The 24,243-nt window shown below is 39.3% G+C and overlaps 1 protein-coding gene across 7 annotated transcripts in view; it reads right to left on the bottom strand.

Moving 5' to 3' along the window:
• dgkza (diacylglycerol kinase, zeta a) overlaps window positions 1–24,243 on the bottom strand; it is a 224,026-nt gene that overhangs the window by 8,283 nt on the left and 191,500 nt on the right. For all 7 annotated transcript variants that reach the window (XM_037534510.1, XM_017709577.2, XM_037534507.1 and 4 more), the window contains 5 exons: window positions 12,847–12,881; window positions 11,498–11,547; window positions 5,220–5,340; window positions 4,144–4,180; window positions 3,807–3,906 (listed from right to left, as the gene is read on the bottom strand). In XM_037534510.1, coding sequence (XP_037390407.1) covers window positions 3,807–3,906; window positions 4,144–4,180; window positions 5,220–5,340; window positions 11,498–11,547; window positions 12,847–12,881 — 343 coding nt within the window. The remainder of the gene's footprint in view (window positions 1–3,806; window positions 3,907–4,143; window positions 4,181–5,219; window positions 5,341–11,497; window positions 11,548–12,846; window positions 12,882–24,243) is intronic.

The following is a 24,243-nucleotide window of genomic DNA, read 5'->3' as shown; positions in this document are numbered from 1 at the left end:
CGGCTCTCAATCTCTGTTCTAATTCATCCCAAAGGTGTTTGCTGGGGTTGAGGTCAGGGTTCTGTGTGGACCAGTCAAGTTCTTGTCCACTAAACTCACCCAGCTATGCCTTTATGGACCTTGGTTTGTGCACTGGTGCACAGTCATGCTGGAACAGAAAAGGGTCTTCCCCAAACTGTTCCCACAAAGTTGGAAGCATACAATTGTCCAAAATGTCTCAGTATGCTGAAATATTAAGATTTCCCTCTACTGGAACTAAGGGGTCTAGGCCAACCTCTGAAAAACAACCCATTATCCTTCCTCCACCAAAATTTACAGATGGCACACTAGAGTGAGGCAGGAAAACACTTTTGGCGACTTTTGTGCACTAGGTGCCTCAGAACTCGGCAAACCCCCTCTGTAACTTCACATGGTGTGTCACATTGTGGCTGAGTTGCTGTGGTTCCTAAATGCTTCCACTTTTCAATAATACCCCTCACAGATGTTCATGGAATCTAGGAGGGAAGAATTTTTGCAAACTGACTTGTTAGAATATCCTGTTACAGTACTTCGCTTAAATCAGTGAGCTCTTTAGAATGACTTACTCTTTCACAAATGTTTGTAAAGGCAGACAGCATGGCTAGGTGTTGATTTTATACACCTGTGGTAAAACATCTAAATTCAAAGATTATGAAGTGTGTCTCAGTACTTTGGTCCATATAGTGCAGTACTGGCATGTTATTAGTTTCCTGTGCTGAAATGAACGCATCAGGCACAGCAGTAATGCTCGAATTTTTTTTTTTTTACACACTTAAGTGTCAAGTTTTGCATTAAAACAAGATGAACTACAGTCTCTAACTGAACACCTACAAGGTATAACATCAAAATAAGCGTGTGTAATGAAGTACACAGTAAGCATAAGTTAAACTTGGCTACAACAGAGAAAATGGCACTGCATGGTTTTCCCAAGTCTGGAGCTGAGAACGTGTGGAATAAAGCTTAACAACCCAGCCAGTATATCAGATGTGCTCTGAGCCAAAACCAAAACACAATCTGTCTAGGGGTGAATAAGTTCTTATTTAGGTTTATGAACCACTGCTCTAGAGGGAAGGCTTTGAGCAGAATCACTCAGATACAGACTTCCCCGGTCCTCTCTGCATTATTGTCCATGAGGGTAGTACCAGAGCCACTGAATGGCTCTAAGTGCTAACGTAGGCAGGCCTGTTGAAAGGCAGAACGCTCTGGACTCTTCCGCTCAAAGCACAAACCTGCCCCAGTGTCGGCCCGGCACTTTCTTTGTTGCGCACTACAAACGCGATTGCCTTTGTGTGCTGAAACAGAGTGGCTACAGCTGAGTTACATACAGTTCCCTCTTTCTGCTTATCGGTTTTTCAGGTAAAAAGTCTACTCTGGAATAACAAGGATGTGTGGCAAACAATGGAGAACATTCACAATGAGGGGAAAAAAAATCACATAGGAGAGCTTCCATTCAAATAAGCAAAAAAGAATCACAGCAAATTCAGACAGAAAAGCTCTTCAACTTGCAGACCACAATCCTACCTATTGTTTTATGGAGCTTTCAAAAACTAGTGCCGATGCTCTATAACTGATAAAGAACCAAAAAAAGACATAATGGCAGTAACACAGGTATGAAAGAACACGTGGAATGTTCATTATCTCCAAGCTAAGACAGAGGAAGATAGAGAGAGAGGAAGAGAGAGAGAGAGAGAGAGAGAGAGAGAGAGAGAGAGAGAGAGAGAGACCCAGAGAAAATGCGAGGCAGAGTAATAATTTTGTTTTAATGATTTGATGCAGTAATGAGTAGCTGGTGTTTATGGTATTTAGGGCCTGTTTAAGGTGGTGATGGTAGGTGGGTTGAGAAGTCAGGTCAGAGTCAGCTGCTCTGCTTAAGGAAAAGTGAGGGCTGCCAGGCCAGATGATAGAAACTGATCCCATCTGTCACGAGTGAATGCTGACTCAGATCTCAGGAGCTGACTCAGAGAGCCAAACGGAGAGTCAGAGTGGCTACCAGCTGAAGCCTGGAAGGCATATCAGTGCCCTCCCTGTCAGACAAGCCTAGAAACAGCACCAAAATTATAGGCTTCGCGCAAAAGCAGTTTTTTCCCCCAACAGTCATTGTGCCAAACCAGTGACGCACATTGGAAACTTTAAGAGGATGATTAGAAAATCGCTTCCATCCAGAGCTCCAAAACAGATTTCACTTAGGTTCTCAGGTTATATACCATAGATCTGTGGAAAAGTAGGACAGCACCAATAAAAGATGTTCACTCTGGGTGTTTTCCCAGCCCACATTCAAAAGCAAGTAGTGAGCCCTAACGGGAACCATTCGAACTTACGGTTCGAGTTCTAGTTTGTTTTCCATCTGCTAGAGAAACTGTCGATTAATTTAAATGTAGCATTGGTCATTTTATTCAACTCAATTTGGTTATTAGCTGCCTTGTTTGACCATTACAGATAACTGATTGGCTGATAATAAACAATACACTGTACCATTCTGCATGCCCCCAACCCACAAATGTCTACAATTACACAGTATCATGCATAGTGTCAAGCAAAGCTGGACTGAAAACTTGAGCAGAAACACAATCTATGGAGGCTAGCAAAAATGATAACAGCATAAGGGTCAGTGTTCGCTTCCTAACTAGCTTAGCAAATTCTTTAAAGTAATTATTCTACAAATAGCTACTGATACATCAACATACAATTCAAGGTGACATTTTGGTGCACTTATACTGTTTTGTAACTATATCTTCACCTAGAACAGTAAAGAATTTGCTGATCTTTCACTGGCTTCAGTTTCAAGAGTTACCAATGAGAAAAAAGAACATCAGACCCTTTCTGTTCCAGCATGACACCTGGAGTACCATTAGGTCCTGTTCATACCAATTTTAAAAATGTACCCAAAACCATAAAAGTGGACCTTTGGTACTGGACTGGTGGCCAACAGAAAAAACACAGTTCTAGTTTTCTGGTGCACAAGAATCCTGTAACTGAGCAGTGAAAAAAATGTCATTTGTCTTTTTTTTGTTTTTATAGTAGACATGTCCATGGGAGCTAGTGGTGTGGGCGATATTAGATTAGATTAGATTAAGTGACCCTTATTAGTCCCACAATGGGGAAATTTCACCTCCGCATTTAACCCATCCGTGAAGTGAAACACCACATACACACTAGTGAGCACACACACACTAGGGGGCAGTGAGCACACTTGCCCGGAGCGGTGGGCAGGCCAATCCGCAGCGCCTGGGGAGCAGTTGGGGGTTAGGTGTCTTGCTCAAGGACACCTCAGTCATGTGCTGTCAGCTCTGGGGATCGAAGCGGCGACTTTCGTGTCACGAGGCTGGATCCCTAACCTCCAGCCCATGACTGCCCCTTAATATGAACATGTGATTCTATTATCATGATAAATTTCATTATGAAATGCTATTCTGCATATATTGTGAACATTGTGAACATCAACAATACTTAAAAAACACGGAACAATTGTATGCTTCCTTAAAAATTATTTTCAAAAGAGGCTCCCAAGTGGCATAGCTGTCTAATATTTTGCTCTACTGAAAGGAGATTGTGAGTATGAATCCTGAAGATTCTGGGAATCCATGTGAGCACTACTGTAAAAAAATATTGTAATTTAAATGCATTGACATGTTTTGATAGAATTTTCAATGTAGTACTGCTGGTGCAAAAGATCATATGTATTGTGTAGTAAAAATATCTTTGACTATTATGAAGCATTATATTGACCATCCACAGGAATTAGTATTAACTTAAAATTAATTAAATTAAAAGTTAGCAATCTTGCACACCTGTAAGTCTGTCTTCATAAGAGACGCACCCGCCTCCACCAAGTAGTGACAGATCGTCCTCTGACACATCGAGGCTGCCTTGTGCAACACCGTCTCACCACTAAAAAATACACAGAGTGATATAGAGTTCAGCTAGACAGCCGGAATGATCACTGCAGAAAATAGAAGAGAGAAGCAAGCTATGCGCTGAGATTGTCCTGTATTTCATTAGCCTGTACTACTCACAGACTACAACTCAGTAATGCTCAAAATCCAACTGGCAAAAATACTATGACAGGATCAAGCAAGAGATGATCTATATAGCAGAAAGTCCAGAAAAAGACTCTGTGGTTCTTACTTTTCTCTTTCTGTCACATCCAATATATCGGTGGGTGCTGTTGAAAATGGAAAAACAAGTTTGTTACCAAGTCATAGGTATCCTAAGGTTAATATTGCCTTTTTTGTTTCTTGCTGTGAAAGCCCTCTGCTACCTTCTAGAGATGCTATTTGCAAAAGCACACAATATGTTGCAATATTATGCACTGTATACTGTATGTGTACTGTATTCTGTTGGTAGGCATAAAGTTTTTAAACTCACTGCATGTAAATATGCTACCAATACAGAGGTTGTTTACAAACCACTGGAGCCATGATACTAACATCTGAATCACTATGATTTAATGCAGGTGTAGCTAAACTAGCATGCATAATAGTATAATTAGAATTCTGGTTACACCTCAGCTTTTCCTGATGGCTATATTTAAGTGAGTTTTTCTTAGACACTACAGATACTTCAGTGCTACTCTTTTACGTTCATTTCCAAGGTTTTATCACGCTAGTCATGAGGTTTGTATGTATTGAGACGTTATGTGTGTATTGAAATCAACAAATTGATTTCGGTGCATTTCAGCTCAAGGTCAGAAAGTCTGATGAAACAACTGGCATGAGGATATTTTCTACATTCTCTCCTAATGTAAGCACAGTACATCTGTGCATTAATTCATATGAAAGAGACAGAGACTTTGTGTCCTCATATGACATCCTTTCCATCATTCCTGAGGTTCAGCCACAAAGAATGGCATGGCAGTGATGTAATGTCATTTGGCTTGACTTGAACAAAAGAGCTGCAGTGCAGAATAAATGTTTTTAAAAATTATCCTTCATGTCCAAGACACGATAAAAGGTGCAAAATACAATATAATGTGAAAATAGTTCTCTTCACACTACATTAGGTTTACCAGAGTTTTATTATTGCTATGGTATTAGGTGTTATGTCCTATAGGTAATGCTGAAATAGGCTGATTGCCTATTGACTCCAGAAGACAGTGCAAGGTGTGAAAGTTTCACTGCAGAAATTTGTAAACTATGAAGTATGAAAGGGACTGAACACTGCTGAACAGAATATATTAGATTGTATGTATTAGTTTGACTCACCGTTATCAATGATGTATTTGACAATTTCTTTGCTGGCTACATCCACTGCATGGTGAAGCAGAGTGCGACCTGCTGAATCCTGCATGCACAGGTCCGCTCCCTGCTTATGTAGCTCCATCAGCTAGAGAGACAAGATAAATAGGTAAACATATGTACATACACAAAAGCGCATCAGGGCTGCACAGTAGAGACACAATACAATACTGTGTAAGATACATAACGCAACATAATGCCACTGTGATGTGCCACATCAAGGATAGATTAATGAATTCTTTTTCTGCATCATTTTTAACCAGAATGGTTTTAAGCCACATAAAAACTCCATGCTCTCATTTGCATACTTCTAATTTAAAATTGTTAATTAATCAATTATTTATTAAGTAGCCCATGTGGAAGAATTGCACTAAACATTTGATTACTGTATCTAAATACTTCTTTGCCTACACTTAACCTTATCCTTAACCTCAATGTTTCCATTTTTTAGTTTTTTGTCACATAATCATAATGTTAAAAAAAAAACTAAATTGTTTGACCAAAAAAAGTTAATGTAACTGCATTCATGTCCAATAAACAGCAGTTTCAATCTGATTTTGCAGATTTATCATTTCAATACAATATTATAGAGATCCAACGGTGAACAGTGATTTTCAGAGCTACTGAGGTACAGGCCAAAGCTAGCCCTGTTCATGGCATTTATGTTCATTTTAACCTAGGTTAGTAATAAGTAGAAAATATAACATTAAATCTTTAATTTTAGAATGTTCAGTAGCTCATCGTTATATATAACAGTCATTTCCTCTTTCACTCTTCCACTTTTTGTTTTTGGTCATATAATCATGAGCATATTATAGCTGACAGTTAATGCAAGAACTGGCTCTAACATAGGGTATGCTTAATATGGTTTTGGTCTGTTTAATTCATGTAAACAATTAGGCCAGGCCCCACCTACCATTTTAAAGGTCCTTATAAAGAACACTTTGTAATACTTTGGTGCATTAATACAGAATTCAGTTGACGTGAGTGCTCATAAGTGTATGTATATTGTGTTTTATAAAGGTTTCAAACACTCACCCAATCAGATTTCAGAACTGGAACTATTAAAATTGATATTTTGTAGGTTGTGTCCTTGAGACCTCCCGGTTAATAATTAATCACCAACTACTGGCTGTTGCTTATTGATAAAAAAACTGCCAAAAATTGCCAAATTGCATCCCTAGTACACATACATGCACATGCACATTTAGAAGAGCTGAGACGTTCCTATACATGTTAACTGCAAGAGTGAGAAAACATACATTGCACTGACAGTGACACATGCTTGTTTTTTTTTAGTTTTTTTTTTTTTTTTTACCAATTATCAATATTACATTTGTTATATGAAGTTGTGTACTGTAAATGACTTTATCCATCTTCGTCTTTTTAAGTAAAGTCAAAGTTTTCAAACAAATGTGTATCTAATATCAATCAAGTTATCTGAGAAGTTTCAGTTAGGTTTTTGCTCTAACCATAGGACTGAGACAGTTCATGTTGTCAGCCTTAGTGCTGATGTACAAGATCTTTCTGTTTTGGCCTTATTGGCCTTTTTGACACCATCAAACAAGATTCTAATCCACTGTCTTGTATAGTGGGTAGACCTCTCAGACACATAGAACGGTTTAAATATTTAAAGATGAGAAAGAGACAGCTCTTGGTTTCACTGGAGAATCATTCAAATAAATTAATTCATTTCTTGTGAAGGCCCACAAGTTTCAGTTTTAGGGCCTTTGCCTTAAACTGGGCCTTTGCACGTTACCTCTAGGTGATATTATTAGAAAACACAATATTGATTTTTATAGCTAGGCTGATGACACACAATTATATATTTCCATTCTTATTGACAATCAAGACTCTGGTGACAGGCTTACCAGATGTGTGTCAAATATTTCTTTGTGGATGTCAACATTTTATACAACTAAATCATGAAAAAACTGAAATACTGATCATTGTACTAAAAGTCAGAGAAAAATGCTTTATGAGAAGCTTGGTTCTTTAGCTTTGTATACCAAACCTAAAGTACGAAACCTGGGTGTAATCTTAGACTCTGAGCTCTTACCACATTCTCTGAGCTTTATCCCACATGTAAACCAGTCACTAAAGTAGCTTTTTATCAATTAAGAAATACTGCTAAAGTTTGGCTTTTTTATTTCAAAGCAATGCAGATAAACTTGTTCATGCATTTGTTATAAGCAGAGTTGATTACTCTAATGCTCTTTTTACTGGACTACCTAAGAAAACAATCCATCTTCTACAACTCGTACAAAATGCAGCAGCGCACATCTTAACTAAAACAAAAAAAGAGAGCTCATATCACTTCCATTTTAAAAGAACTGCACTGGGTACCTATATCCTTTAGTATGTATTTTAAAGTCTACTACTAGTTTTTAAGGCTCTACATATCCTAGCACCCACTTACATTATAGAATGTCTCTCTGTTTAGATTCCAGCATATGATGGATACATGCTCTGTGGATACTGACCTTCTGCGAATACTTTTCGTAACATACAGAAAACATGGAGAGACCTCTTTCATCTATTATGATTCTAAACTATGGAACTCATATCCATCTTTCAAGTCAAGCTTAGAGCTCAATACACACCATTAACAAACATTTTAAATGTATTATTATTATTATTGACTTGACCTTATTATTAGGCCTATGAAAACAATAGTACTACCCTTTAACAACCCATCTGCACCTCATAAAAACTTCACTTTTGTTTTGGTGCAAGGCTTCTCCAGGATTCCTCTTCCATAGACTCCTTTACACATCCTACAGACACATGAAAGTGCCACAACATTACTGTATGGGTCTGTTCAGCTTAATCTCCTGCCAGCACTATAAGAGCAGCCCGATTAAAAGCAAAGGGCTTTCTCTTTCCTGGCCTGACGGTGATAGTGATACTGATACTAAGTGCGTTTGGAAGCAGAGAGCATGTTGGATTATGAATGCTGTGACAGAGCTGAAGAGATGAGTCTAATCCACAGTGATGGAGAACTTTTTGTACTCCTTAGTGTAGTGATTACAGGCACAGAAGCTGCCACTGGTGTGTGTGTGTATGCATGTGTGTGTGTGTGTGTGTGTGTGTGTGCGTGCACAGGTGTGCATCTAATGTTGATGCTGGTCATTTATTACAGGAGACCGCAACAATGATTTCAGAGCTATCGTGAGGATTCCCTCCCTTTGAAAGACCTATGATTTGAGCCAAATGCTCCATGAGTCATAAGTACCTGTACACCAATCATGATGAGCAGAGTCAGGCTCTGTTCTGGGCCATTACATGCAGTTTATCTAGCCACAGGTGAAGCATCTTGATTAGCATTTAAACCCCTCTTAACGCTTGCCACTCTGCACCACAGTATTGTGGGTAGATGAAAAGGGCTTGAGTGGGTCATTAAGAGTAAGTAGGTCACACTCAATGGAAAGCCTCCTTTACTACCATGGAAACCAAGACCTAGTGTAAGGTCAAGGGCACACGCAAGATGCTTTTTATTTATTTATCTATTTATTTATTTATTTTCATGGTTCCGCCTCCGTGCTGAGAGAAACTTGACATTTAATGACAAGGTCAGTGGAGGACTAAAATAAAAGCATATCATTTTGCAAGGGAAGATTTACACCAGTGGGGTGAGTACATTCACTGTAAAAACTAATTTGCTTCATGCGCTCATATTCTCTCTGCTTTTTATATCTTAAGACTTCACTTCCCTCTCTGCATCCTACCACCTGCAGGTCTCTGATGGCTCACCCACTAGGGTCTCAATTCATAAGTGAAATGATGAAGGGGAGCTTTATTATGTGGTGAGAAGAAATGCTTTCAACTCAGAGTGAATTCCAGTAGGAGTGCAACCATGATAATTCAGGTTAGGCTCACTACTAAGAGGAAGAATGTGAAGACTGGAGGTCCACACTTCAATGATGAATGAAGCAGGGATAAACCCGTGTAAGAAGGCTCACAGAAGCCTTTTATCTGAGGGAAATTGTGACGTTTTAATAGTGGACTGCTTTAAATGTTTCAAAATGATTTTAAAGTGAAGTGGTGAGTGTAACACAATCACAATGAGAGTGCCCGATCAATGCATTGCAAACAGACAGCCCTTCTGTGCAAACTTACTGTGTGTTCTTACGTTCCTGTGGCAGTAAAAACACTCAGTACTCAACAAGGTGACACAGGACAAATCAAAGCGAGATCTAAAGTCATTCTCAACAGCTGAACATGGACAGTAGAAAAACTTCTTTACCTGTTCTGTTGGAATTAAAAGGTGATAATGAACCATACTTGTTTATGTAAGCAAAACACTTCTGTGTGAGACCCAACCGCTCGTTCGCTATGGCAGAAGAAAAAGCATGCTGATGGTACAGGATCACTTGGACAGGCTTGGCTTTCTCTACAGTGCCCTTTGCTGTAACACTCAGAATGCAGCTCACACTTGCGTTGCATTATGAATAGTTGTGACAAATGTTTGAGCGCAACAATGTTCAAAACCGTGTCTGTAGCTCGAAGTTTCTGTGTGCTGGTCTGAAGTATGTTACTGGCCTAATGCTTTATATGTCTAAATAATGTCCTTTCTTATGTATAAGAAAAGACATTATAAAAAGTTTAGTGGGGGGCAGTAGGACATGAGCAATGAGCTTAACCATTTAAGCTCAGGGTATTTTTGAGAAGGGGGTGAAAACAGAGTTTTCAGTTTAAGCTCCCAAAATTTTACATTTCAACTGAAATGCAATCTGTAATGATTTAGAAATTTGTTTTTGACCATGTTGGACAATTGTTTTAGCTTTATTATCTAGGTCATTGGCTGTGAAGTAAAACTATGACTATGAAGTTACTTAAACAGTAGATACAGTTCAATTTAATGTTCATATAGGTAATTCATGTAGGAATTGCTGTTTATTTATGCTATTTTATATAGTCCTGTATAAAATGCTGTTTTATACAGTCCTGTGTTTTAATGAACCAAATGTGATTAGACAACAGTCTGCTTCGTCATTCATTTACCAGCGAGATGGTTCTAGATGGGACATTTGAATCTGGATTGAACATGTTTTGATAGCAATGAAGTTAAGCAAGATTGTACTGATGACCTAAGCAAACAGCAAATGAACTGGTAGACAAAAGAAGACCACAGTTGTAGATGTACTACTTTAAAAATTGTGAAGGAAAACCCCTGTTCAAATGTTGACAAGATCAAGAACATTCACCAGGGTGTAGATACAGATGTGTCATAGACCACCATGAAGAGAAGAACAGCATGACCTAACAGAGTTTACCGCATAATACAAATCACGTCTCAACAAGCCAGATTATAGTTGGAAATTACATAGAAACTCTGTGGGTTTCTGGGATAAATGGACAAGTCTAACCTGTACCAAAGTGATTTGAAGAAGAAAGTGTTAAGAAAAAAAAAATCTCATCAAAAGCTTGCCACTCCATCTGGGAAGCATGGTGGTTCAGCAATGGGTGCCAATAAAGCACTTGTTTTTATTGATGATGTAACTGCCAATGTTAATAGTGGGATGAATTCTCAAGTTTATAAAAGCATCATAACTGACTGCTCAAATCCACCCAAATGCCTTAAGATGGATGGTGCTTTACCTTGCGGCAGGCCAATGACCTCAAACATACAGCTAAAGCAACTGTGTTTTTCAGGGTCAACAAAATTGGAATGTTCATCACTGGCCAAGTCAATCATCTAACCAGAATCCTAGGGAGAATGTACTTCACTCACTGAAATCAAAAGTGAAAGGTATGAAGAAAATAAAGGAAAAAAATAAGTAGGAACTGAAAACCGGGCCTTTCACCTTGTGACTACTTGTGCCTACATTTTTTAATGAAGCATGGAGTACAGAGTTTAGGAATGAATCTTGGATACAATGTTGGGGATAATGATGATTTTAAGGATAGCATTTGCATGGATGTAAATACTTTAGCACCTTCACACTCTGTCATCATTGCTTGCTGTGTGTTGTTTTAAGTATTAATATGCTGATATAAAATTTAATAAGTAGTTATCTATGATCTTAGGTTCTCATTTTTCTCTCTATCTATGTATCTTTTTTTCTCCAGTAGACCTATTGTAGATAATTGAAGTGTCTGGTGCTAGAGCTGAAGACTGTCATTCTGTTGATTAGCATTAGCATTATGAATATATTTTCTATGGGGAAAACTGATGATTCCTATTATTCCAATTAGTTCTGCTCCTCCAGAGATCTGAATGTGCTTTCTGTGGTTCTTCTTACCTTCTGATTGTCCCTGCTCTTCACACACTCGATTAGCATGTCTGCTGATACTGCAAGCAGAGAACAGATAGGAGAAAAAGACTTTTATTTTTGATTTTTGCATTCATTTAACCTCTATTTTAGAAGGCTAACCACAACTAATTGATGATGGCAGGTAAACAAATTTAGCCTGACATTAACCTGGAAGCTTAGAATGACTAAGTGATGTAAGCCCTGAAAACTGTATTACATTTATCCTATTAAAGCTAGCCATGAAGCTAAGCATTTTTTTCTTAAGAGGACTGCTGAGACTGGGCAAAATATGTATACTAAAATAATAAGAGAATACATTGTGACAGGAATAATTTCTTAACTAATGATTACCTCACATGACATCTCAATTATTCAAATCCTGACTTGCATGCATGCATGCATAAACGTGCATTTGTAAATTATTCAGCTATTTCACAAGCAGACTTGCATTTGTTTAATGTTCTGGAGGCAGAGGGTTGGAAACAGAGTGGGGGCAAATAAGATTTTAATTAGCGGTGGTAATCACATTAGGGAATGCTGCCTCTGCAGCTTGTGTCTCAGTATGCTAAATCTAGGTTCAAAGCTTCAGGATGCCCTGTGTAGATTACCCCTCCTAATCCACCAATCTCTGTGTTTGCTTCGTAAACTGAGAGGGAAAAATAGGAAAAATCCCAGCATGGATGTTGGAGCTAATGTGGCTATGTGGCTCAGTCTGTGCCTGCATCTGAAGATATGCCGCTCCAATCCTGCCTTCAAAACTATGCTTCCTCGAGTTAGAGAGGCTACTTTCCCTCTTGGTTCAGAAGAGAGTACAGAGTTGCCAGGTTCAGCAAATGTATTCCGTTTCTGCTTCTGCCAGGAAGCTTTTGGAAGTGCTATGACGGAATGCTAATTCGAATCAATGAGTGATGATAACCTCGGTCTGCCTGGTTCAGCCTTGAAGGCCATGAGAGTTCTTTCCTTCTTCTCTCTCTCCATTCTCTCTCCCCCAGCGGCAAGACAGCAGAAGAACACAGCAGGGCTTTGGCACCTGGCTTTCTCTCAGCTTGGCAGCGGCTCGTTAAAGAGAGGGCGAGTGAGCGTTTGACACTCAACACCTACCTTCCTCTTTACTGGCTTTAGAAATCAATTGGCCCAAACCAAGCCTCTCCACAGAGCTGCTTTTATTCTGCCTGCACCACGTTTCACACTCCGAGAAAAAGAGGGAGAGGAGATCTGACACACTGACTTGGCATTACACAGCTACTAAACACTAGAGAGGATGTATCTCTCTTGCGCTCACTACCTTTTTTGGATGGCAGGTTGATGTGTGTATATGTGGACTGTGGAGTATTTACCTGGGCTGCCAAGGCTCAGAGCATTCTTTTCAGGCCTGCAGGAGACACAAAGACAAAAGGAAACATTAATAACAGTTTTACAGAGAGAGAGATGCACCAAAATTCACTGAACACAAACATTATTCACTGGGCCAAAAAAGCTATTGTGAATGCATAGTGGCAAAAGCTTTAGTTCACAAAACACAATCCCACTGCCTTCTATGAATTTGTGTATTTGTGTTTGCATAATAGAGACTGTTGACAGAATGCAAACTAATCCCAGCTGGCTGCTCCTCTTGGAAGGGCACTCACCTCTCAGCTTTATACATGCATCTGTTATCCATGTCAGTTAGGCTCAACAAGTAACCAACACTGCAGCCAAGAGTTGTTCAAAAACATTGCCATCCAAACTTCAATCCAGATACAAACCAGAGACCATACAAATTCAACACCCAGATCCAAACAAAAGTCTACACAGATTCAACCCCAGAGACAAACAAGAGCTCATTCAAAGAACTCCAGATCCAAAGAAATGTTCATCCAAACAAGAGCTTAGACAAATTAAATTCCAGACCCAAGAGTCCATACAAACACAACTAGAGATCCAAACAAGAGCTAATACAAATTCAGCCTAGATCCATACAATTTCCATTTAAAATTCAATGCCTCCATACAAATTTCCATACAAATTCAATGACTCATCCAAATTCAACTCCAAAGTCCAAGTAAATGCAACCCTAGATTCAAACTACTTATTGTCCAAACTCAACTCCAAACCAAAGTCTATACAAATTAAATTCTAAAACCATCCCAGAGTTGTTCAAACTGTAGTCAGTCGAATCCCATGAAAAGCCTGTCCAGACTTAACCTGGAGGTAGTCCAAACCATGATTAGTTCTGAGAGATGGTATTTCTGAAGAACTACCATCAGTGACTGTTTGATTAATGAGACTGTCCTGGATTATCTGGCTTCTACACCCATAGTTGTTTCTCTCTTTCTCTCTCACAAAGTCACACAGTCACACACACACACACACACACACACACACACACACACACACACACACACACACACACACACACACACACACACACACCTCCAGTGGACCATTTATCCACTCATTCCCTCAGTAGGGGGTTGCTGTATAGCCTGCTCTCCATCTTTGCTGGACAGGGTGCTATTTGAGTCATGCACTCATAAACACACTTACAAACATACACACAAAACACAGCTGGAGCACAGCAGGTTTGATCGGACAAACAGGTCACTGGTGGCCGATTGCTATTTTTTAGAATCAAAGATAAGACAATTAGTCTAAATAGCTGCAAATCATTTCCAGGGAAATTGTGCATTGTAAACCACAACAATGACAGTCCAAGGAAGATGTCTCCAAACTTTTGACAACATAATAGAAAAGAAAAAAAACATTTTAGAATGTTTAAAAACAGTCTGTGTTATTCTGACCATAATGATTTGTTTGTTCGATCAACGGAATGCTCTGTATCACCAAAACACCCACAAATCACTTACTGGGAACAACTGAAATTGGTCAGGATACACACACACACTCTCACACACACAAAACAGTAAAGCAGTGCTCAAACACTGTGCTAGTGATTAACATGCAATCTATTTTGCAGTTCTTCCAGCTGCCTCTTTTATTTATTGTGAGTCATCTCTGCTTGTCTTTGATGAAAACAGCAGCATCTGCAAGAGCAAAATAATAAAGAAAACTTCAATGGAGGAGAATGGAGGTGAATCAGTAAGAAACAGCAAGAGTAAAAATAGCGAGAAAGACAGAAAACTTTATTTGCAATGCTGAGTGTATGGTAAGTAGGCTGTGTTGTGTTAATGGCGATTAAGGGGAGAAATAGCCCCTGCTGACAGTTACCTCTCCTGATCAGGGTCTCCACCCTCCCCCCTGATGCACACACCATCTCCCTTGAACAAGCAGAGCTTGTCTCAATAAAAATTTGATCAAAGCAGCAGCGTGCCTTGTCAAAACCATCAGTTTGAAAGGCACAGTGACAGTGATACCAGTAATCTGCTCCCTACTGAGAAAAAGAAGTGAAGAAAGGAAAGAGGAAAGGGTGAGGCAGAGAGAGAGAGACAGGTATTTCTAAAACCACAAAATACCCTGCGGAGAACAGACGAAATGCACATTAGCAGTGATGAAGCTATGAAACTCAAATCTCCTGCTTTCCCTGAACACAATGTCTTTCAATCCTGCATTGGAGAAACCCTGCACATTCAAATGTTTTCCCTCCTCTAACACATCTACGCAGGGTTTGTTAAAGGAATACAACCACGCCTGTCCCTGACATTACAGTATTTTTTTTTGTAATTAACTGGTATAAGAGTTTTACATTTCAGTTTTAATCCTTTAATGACATTACAGTTCAAGCCGAATTAGTTTCACCTTGAGAGGTACTGTAGATTTAGTGATTACCAATTAGATATGCGATTTTAACCCAGTATGAATCTGCAATATCCATAGACTTTACAAGTCCACTTAGTAATAAATCGAAATCCGTTAAAGCATCTAATCCTGCTAGCATGAACCTGAGAATCCAGATGTGTGAATGCTCCTGAATGTTCATCATGCCAATCAGACACACATGCAGCCCTGTGAATGCAAGAATCATCATGTTGGAATACAGGGTTAGAATGTTATGCTCCTCTGTAAGAAGGTGAGCAAAACGTGGTTCTCCAGCAGCTCAATGTAGGCACTGTGGTTCAAATTTGTCACCCCAACCAAAGCACCCATTTCCGCAGAATTAAAACACCCCAAGAACATCACAGAGCTCCTCCAGCTTGAACCACATCTTGCACGCAGTCCTCATTAAAGCCTTCAAATGAGGTCTATGATGAACTCGATGCCTAGCATTATTCATACACAGGCAGAACTTTGTGAGCAAAGACCTCTTGTGTGCCACTCTGCTCCATATGTTCATGGTATGCAATTCACTGCAGAGTGCTTTTTCAGAAATTGGTTGGGAAGAACGTCTAGTAGTAATTCTAGCCTGGAAGCAAAGCGATTTTTATTCACAAGCTTTGAAATATGCCAGTGGTCCCAGTCCATCAGTTATGTCTTCAATAAACCTGCAAATTCAGCTACTTCCTGGCATGCCCAAATGCAATCACTCCTTTCTGCCAATCATTAACGTCTGCTTTCTGAGCCATTTTCAACACATTGAATGAGACATTCACTGCAATGGCATCTGCAGGTGCCTGAAGTTACTACAATATTAAATAAGCAAGGTAACTAATTTTTTGTCTGGGGAGCATTATTACAAACATGTTTCAAGTCAACAGCTTTTCAGTTCTTTCTGAAATTTAATGAAATGTATTAACAGAATTAATGCATGCTAATGCATGACATGACATATTCTGCAGATAGAGATTATTTAAAAAAACACTGGCATGTCCTTTAATTAGCTGATGGGCTCAGTCAGATGTGTTGTGAGCAGGGAAGCCCTGCTTTAATATATAATAATTATGTATTCAGGGCGTGGAACACGTTAAAAAAAGTGCATTCTTGTTCATCTCAAACCTGCTGCTCATTCTTGACTGACCCCTGGCCTCTATTTCACTCTCTGAACAAGGGTCACAAAGGGCATGAGGGTTGTTCATGAGTGCAGACATGAGGGGTCAGACTGGAGTTAAATGAGAAATAATAAACATTAAAGCTTACACACCACCTGCCTTTAATATTTCTGCCTTACATAACTTCACCCTTAGAGTCACTTAGCAATTTATCATTTTATAGGTAGAGAGAGAGAGAGAGAGACACAGAGAGAGAGAGAGAGAGAGAGAGAGAGAGAGAGAGAGAGAGAGAGATATGAGGAGAAAAACAGCACTCATGACTCCCTGCTACTAATGGTTTCTTCCAGAGAGGGGTGTGCATGTCTGTATGTTTCGTGTGTGTATGTGTGTGTACATAGGAAACCGCACACCACTGTGCACGAATCCGGTGTGTGTCTCCCGTAATTAGGAACAGCTCTCAGGCTCCAGACTCATAAATCTGGACTGACCCTGCCACGTCACCCTAGCACACATACACATGCACTCTCCACTCTCGTGATCTGCTACACTGACGCCTGTTCACTGCTACAAGTCCCAATACAAGAGAGCTTGCTGGCCTGAGCACACCTATTCCAGCAATACCCCTAAACATCAATAAAATAAGAAAAGCATGCACTGTAATCACGACCAAATGAAAGGCACTTCAGTGTAAGCCTCCTGTCTGATACAAAGTGCATCCAGAGTCTTGCATTAAAACCTCAATTAAATGCAAAGCAAGAGGTTAACTGACATCACATGTGATACCAATTTCACACAGCCAAAGTGTCTTTTAAGCACTGTTCAAGCTGGATTAGTTTTACCAGAGGAGACAGTGTTATGTAAGCTATAAGGAATGTGATTGGCCAGTTTGCACGGAAAAAAGTAGCTGTGTAATTTCCTCAAATTACCACAGACAGCCTGAAATGAAAGGTCGTAGCCTGAATGTATACATCACTGTTATGTGAGAGGCACAACATTCAATAACAAAAACAACATGGTGCATGCCTGTGTCAAATAGTAGGCTTTGTTATAACATTAGCAATGGGAGCTCTGGGTTCAGCAAATCATGAGCTATTCTACACTCCAGAATTATATCTGTTAGATTGTGCAGATTCATACTGGATTACAGTTATGGACCTTGCCAGTAATCACTGAAATTACACTGCCTCCTCAGATAAAACATGGGTTAAAAACCATAAGGAATCATAATTTGATTTAAAGGAATAATTTGGTGGGGAAAAAAAACTTTCAATAAAAAACTTTACCCCAAATGTATGCTTGTTTCTCTCTGTTTTTGGCTAAAGCTAAGAGGCTAATGCAGCTAGCAAGTAAGGTAAACTTATATCCCATCAATTAGCATTGTATAAACTGCATGACTAAATCATCAAACACAAGCCTCAAACCACATCGATCTGTTAAGTAATCTCAAATAGACATGTTTTTTTGTGGTTTCTGACTTGGTGGAGTACATTAAAACAGCAGTGTACTTTTGTACATTTTTATAGATAACAGTATGTCATACAATGTTAGAAACGTCAATAAAAATGATGCAAGTCATTTTCCACTGAACCTCTTCTCTGTAACTTTCCCTCTCTCTTTCTTGTCCTCTGAAACAGTACCTGGTACTAATTTATCTCCACTTCACTCTAAATGAACATAATCAGCATTCGAACACGGCCGAGTCATTCCTGACTGATTGCATACCTGGCTGGAGCTACGATTACTGACCTTCCCTCAGCACAGACTCTCCAGCAAGACCCAATGTGGCTAAGGCACACACCCACATACACACATACACACTCACTTTTGGGGGTTTTGTTTTTGTGATAACTATCATCACTGGTAATTTTCTAAACTTTCAAAAGGGTTTGCAAATGGGATATTTGGTTAATTATTCAAAAAAAGAGCAACTTCTCATTAGACGGAGAACAGCATGTGGCCTATGCCAAGCTATGAGCTAACACTAGGCCAACAGAAAAGAGCTGAAGTCAAATCACAGCGCTAAAAAACTCCTGCTGAGTAAAACGCGGTCTAATTTGCCTCTATTTGCTGTAAAACAGTGTGCACAGTTCACACAATCCCCATGTTCTATTACCACATTTTATTTAAAGCAATAGTTAAATCAACAAAACATACTGCTTACAATGAATGAAAGTGAACAGCCACCAATTACCATTTTGCAAACAGTTAGGCTAATAGACCTTTATGCCACAAAGGCATTTTTCGTAGCTAATAAGAGTGACAAGCTTTACAGGATACTGCCAAAAATCCCTTTGAACCTAACATGATAAAGCAGCAGTGCCTGAGATATGTTTGTATACAAAAGGTAGACAGACCACAGTAATGGACCATCTCAGCCTAGTACTCCATAGCTGCATGAAGGTATTTTGTGTTGGAGGTGCAGCAATGCAAGGGGTGGCGGGTGTGAGGGTTCAGAAGCAAGGGCAGGGTCAGAAGGAGGTGGGTTTGGGTGGTTTCGGGGGTTTAAAACTTGCCTAGACAGGAATGCCATTATGACAACTGAATAACACCTTTTAATAAAATAATGCTTTACACTGAATGACATTTTTGTCAACAATCTGGAAAGCTTGTCCAAGCTGGCAATAGCTGCTATGTATTTGTGGGCAAGGCATGGACGGGTCAATTCTGTATGGCTGAGCTATTCTTTCAGATCGCAACAGTCCATTCTTTTAATCATCAGTGTGGAATTGCGTTTGGCTGCCATTCTCTCTTGTACCAAACCACAGGAGCAGGCCATGTACAGTGGAGGTTTGTTACTCACAGGCGTGACTCAAAACATGACGGACGGCTGCTGAAAACATCTGTAAGATGCTGTGTGTAACTGTGCAAAGCCTGGGACCAATCCGAATCCTTTCCATTCCATTCCTCTGTGAAATAGCATCAACTTTAGATGTCATAGTAGACAGGGAATCAAGTCAAGCACAATAACGACCCTCTTTTTCACCAACCATCTCCACAGCTGTGCCACATTACACTATTGATTACTGACTGCGGGTTGCCATGTTTCTCTTTAATTAGTAGTACGATTTACGAGGTGAAGGGACTGCATGTGGGCCATAACTGAAGTTGATTTTCAATCACAACTGACAATGTAATTTACTATAAGACTAAGCTTTAACAATGCCTGGAAAATGTTCCCCACTGCGTTGAGTGGAGGTGAAGAGAGAGCAGCACTGGGCCTCAGATCTGTGTGGACCAAACTCTTTATCCTGATCTTAAAGAGACAGTTCAGCTTAAAATGCCAATGTGGCTAACAATTAATAGAATGAAGCTAGTATGGCATAGCTTTCATGACTGTTCAATTCCATCATTCCTCAAAAGAATAACTCTAAGGTTAACAACTGACTCATCACAGTGATTTATCAGTCTAGTTAAGCTTTAACAAGGATGTCAGTGTTTGTAAAGAAGACACTTTTTGAGTATGCTTTTATATGCCATGCACCGACTTCAAAACAAGTTAGTTAATAAACAAGCATTGTTTAAGAATGCATTTTTTTGGTAAAATATAGAGGGTATTCTGAATGTATTATCTTAAAAATGTAAAAAGTCTCTGTATCCTGAATACTTTTTTTCACAAAATGTAACATGGCCTGAATACAGATACTTAATTTTCTGTGTTCTAAATACGAATTCCCAAACTTTGTTTTCCATTATATCACAACCTTGGTTATATTCCAGGTAATTTCAGATCATTTTTATTGGTCCATTCCTCATGAAACATGTATACAATGTAAAGAACAGTTGGCAATTTGAAACAAATCAAAATGTAGTCATGATATTGTGATATTATGCTTCAGACCAACTGCCCATGCCCCACCTACCACCACTTGTCTTGGACAAGCTGCCCACCCTACATTGTTTCTCATGGACTCCTAGTTACTACTACTATTAAAACTACTACTATTAATACTAGTAGTATAGCAATTTTGTAGGCAGTTTGACCAGAGGAGGATAGGTCCCCCCTTGTGAGCCTTGGCTCCTCCCAAGGTTTCTTCTTCAGCTCTGAGGGAGTTTTTCCTTTCCACTGTTGTCCCTGGCTTGCTCACCTGGGGTTTTTTACATTCATGTCAAAACTTTGTCTTTACTGGTATTCTGTGAAGCTGCTTTGTGACAACATCAGTTGTAAAAAGCGCTATACAAATCAATTTGATATGACATGACAGACGATAAATCACAAAAGCTATAAAAATATACAGACACTGTGTGACCAACACCAGTGCATGTGCTGAATGTGCTTCAGTGTGAAGTGACTATCACACACAACATTACTTGCTCATTTTTAAAATATGCACAGTCATGCACCTTTCAAACCAAACCACTAGCCCTTCCATAAAACCGTGAAGCTCTCTGTCTCTCCAAAATATTTGTATGCTTCAGTAAACCAACTTCTGTTTTCATCCAACTGTCTCTGACTCTGCACCCCTGAGAATATTCAGTAATATACACCAAAGCAGATACTGCTCAATTACTTCTCTGTCTCACACACACACATTCTTCCACTCCTCCCCTCTTCTCTTCTGCCTTGCTCTCGATAAGATGTTTTTCGGTCTCTCTTCACCTCCGCCCCTCTCAAACAGGGCTGGGTCCAATAAGCTGATTAGCGTTCAATAATCCCATTAAAAACAAAGGCACACAAGTTGCTATGAAACTCACAATTCTCATTCAACAGAGAGCAGAGCCCAAAACCCCAGCCAATTACTTCGCCCATTCATAAGCATAATCAGGCGGAAGGGGACAAGAGGGGAAAAAAATTAATTTTGCTGGGACAACAGAGAACAGACCGAAATGTTCCATGTGCTGGAGAGTGACAGACTCACTCTGATTTCTGAGCACTAACATGTCTGCATATGTCTGTAACTATGTAAATGTGTGTGTGTGGCTGGCTGATCACTGAGCAACTGTGAAACATAAAATGTGAAAGTAAAAATTTTGTTGATTTGTGAGGTGAAACGAAGTAAACAATCTATGCTGCATGCCATTTCATAATAAGAGTAATTGTAAACGTGTAGACACACTTTGTTATGAAATCTCAGAACTTATTACATCTTGTTAAGCCTTAACTGACCTGTTAGGACTGTATGTAAAGCAAAGCCCCCATATGACAACATAGGACCTGCAGGAAGTGGTGATGCAGGTTTTGCTTACTTCCTCTCAATTATAAAATAAACAAAATGTTCGCCAAAGTTTGCACTGTAAATTACAATGTGTCAGAAACTAATATTTAATATACAAAAATATATTTAATGTATTAAGCATGGAAAACTATATATTTTCATTTTTAAGTTCAGTAGCAACAGCAAAATTCTGTCACCATCAGCAGCAATGGAACATACTGCAAACGTCACCGGAACCTTTTAACAGAATAATTTTCCCAACTTTTGGAGTCAGCTGCAGAGGCGTAATAAAATTGATGTTTTTTCACTAAACAAAGATGCTGTAGTTAAAGTTCAGGCATATTCAACAATCGTGTTCTACAAAACCAAACTTCAAGAAAAATACACCATTAGAAACTTTAGCTGATGTTCAAAACATTTTTAGGATAAATTAGTTGACAGGAACACCACCATTATTCCAGTATTGCTACCACAATGGCAACTTTTACAAGTCTGCATGCTACTGTAGGTTGCGTACCATTGCTGATTACACCTTGAGGCATGGAACAATGTTTTTTTATCACCAACACGTAAACACAGCATAAGACTAATGACAAAGTGCGCACAGGACCGCCTACTAACTGCACTGTATTTGTAAGTTGCAGGGTTTAAAAGGTGCGTTGAAATATTGCAGCCATTAACAAGCTCTGGTTCAGTGACAAAGAGATAATGGTGCTAATATACAAAGTTTTTCCACCCAAAATGTTCTACAACCCACTCAAAAATGTAAAAAAGTCAATGTGGTGGGAGTTGTGCAAACTCCAGAGGAGTCTGTGCAGAAAGCTAAAACAGTGTTATCCTGTTGGTAAATATTATTTCTGTATGTCTTCAATACCTGTGTCCCTATCTAGCCACTATGAATGCCACTATTGTTAAAAGAAACTGGCTTTGAGGCACTACCACAAATTTAAGCACGGTTTTAGAAAGAGAATTCCAACTATACTGCTTAATCAAGCTTTAGTGAATTAAAAGGAATATCTAATCAGCTGCTTTTCCAAAATTTCCACCCATTTTTCTTCATAATCCTACTACACATCATTCAAACTACCATTCAAAAGTTTCACAGTTTTTAAATAACACTACATTTATTGCATTTAGAGATGTAACATTATTCTGAAATAATATATTCATATGATTCAGAGGTTTCAAATTATAAGTAAGCTGAAAGCATAACACTTCAGAATGATAACAGAACTGTAGATGATTCCATAATTACTGTGTAAGGCCGGTGTACCAAAAGTGACTAATACTGCAAAACTATACTTGTTTATGGTTAATAATTAGTTAGTTGTGATAAAGTGAATTGAACAAAAAAGTATGAACACTCATAACACATTCAGAACGGTGTACTGTGATGTAATTTCTAACAATTAAGATAACATATGGTCAATAACAAATACATGTACACATCTATAACATGCACACTTTTTCAGGCAGAATGTGCCCTACTAGAGCTTGAAACTTGGCACAAAAGGTTTAGTACATCTGGCCCTTGGTGCAGTTTTCAAGTGGCTACATTCAGCAGAGTCCAAAAAAAAGTCCTAGTTTATTTTGTGTAACTAGTTAGGCAATTTACTGTACAATGCCCTGCTGTAAGCAACTCCAGCACACTGTGGAGTTCCTCTGGGAAGAGAAAAGTCCCAGGAGTACGTAAAGCAGGCTGTAAAATGGCATGAGGACCCCAACCCTATCTTCATCTCTCTCTTCTGTAATGGTCTACACCGGGGTGCACATGTGTGTTGTGCTCTCCGAGGTTGTGCCAGGAGAAACAGCTGGACTCTAATGAGGGACAGAACATTCTAGCAAAAATAATAACCACAAAAATGTCCCCCTGCTGTCTGTGTGCTGGCAGTGAAAGTTCATTTCATCTTTGCGCGGGGGACGAGAAAACTAACAGTCGGAGCTGGGCAGAGTGACCAGCAGCCAGTAACAACCCACCCAGGGAATAAAGCAAAGCTCATCTGTGAGCTAATTTAAACTTTAAACACTAACATTCACCATCTACAGCCTACAGTGCACTGAGAGGAGAAAGCAAAATTAACAGGTAGAGAGAGTGAGTGAGAGAGACACAAAGAGAGAGAGATGAGTCTGAAGAAAAGAAACAAGGACATGAAGTGATAGAAAGGAAGAGAGAAGAAGGAGATGATACTGAGTAGAAGAAACTACAGAATATCTAATAAGAGAGAGAGATGAGTCTGAGGAGAGCAAACTAGAGGATACAAAGTGATAGAGAGATTCAGAAATAAAAAGAATGTCAAAGTAAGAGAGAAAGGGAGATAGAAGAAAGAGAGAGAGAGAGAGAGAGAGAGAGAGAGAGAGAGAGAGAGAAATAATCTGAGGAAAAGAAAACAGAGGACATCAACTGCAGGAGAGCGAGCAAGAGATTAGACTAAGGATAAAAGACTAAATAATTAAAAGTTTAAGAGTGACCGCAAGAAACAGCAATAAGATGGAGGAGCAAAGACAAGATGACATCAAGAGAGAGCAGAGAGAGGGAGAGAGAGAAAGAGGGAAAGATGATACTGAAGAGAAGAGACTAGAGAATATCAAGCAAAAGAAAGGGGAAAAAAAGTGAGAGCAAGAGAGTAAGAGGGGATGGGTTAGAGAGAGAAATGAGACAGAGGAGATGAGATCAAAGGATAGCAAATGTAAAATAGGGAGAGAAAGAGACAGAGAGACT

The sequence above is a fragment of the Pygocentrus nattereri genome, chromosome 25 (genome assembly GCF_015220715.1).
Source record: "Pygocentrus nattereri isolate fPygNat1 chromosome 25, fPygNat1.pri, whole genome shotgun sequence".
Classification (NCBI taxonomy): Eukaryota; Metazoa; Chordata; class Actinopteri; order Characiformes; family Serrasalmidae; genus Pygocentrus; species Pygocentrus nattereri.
Note: the sequence above shows the minus strand (reverse complement) of the source record. Positions and strands in the feature narration are given on the sequence as shown.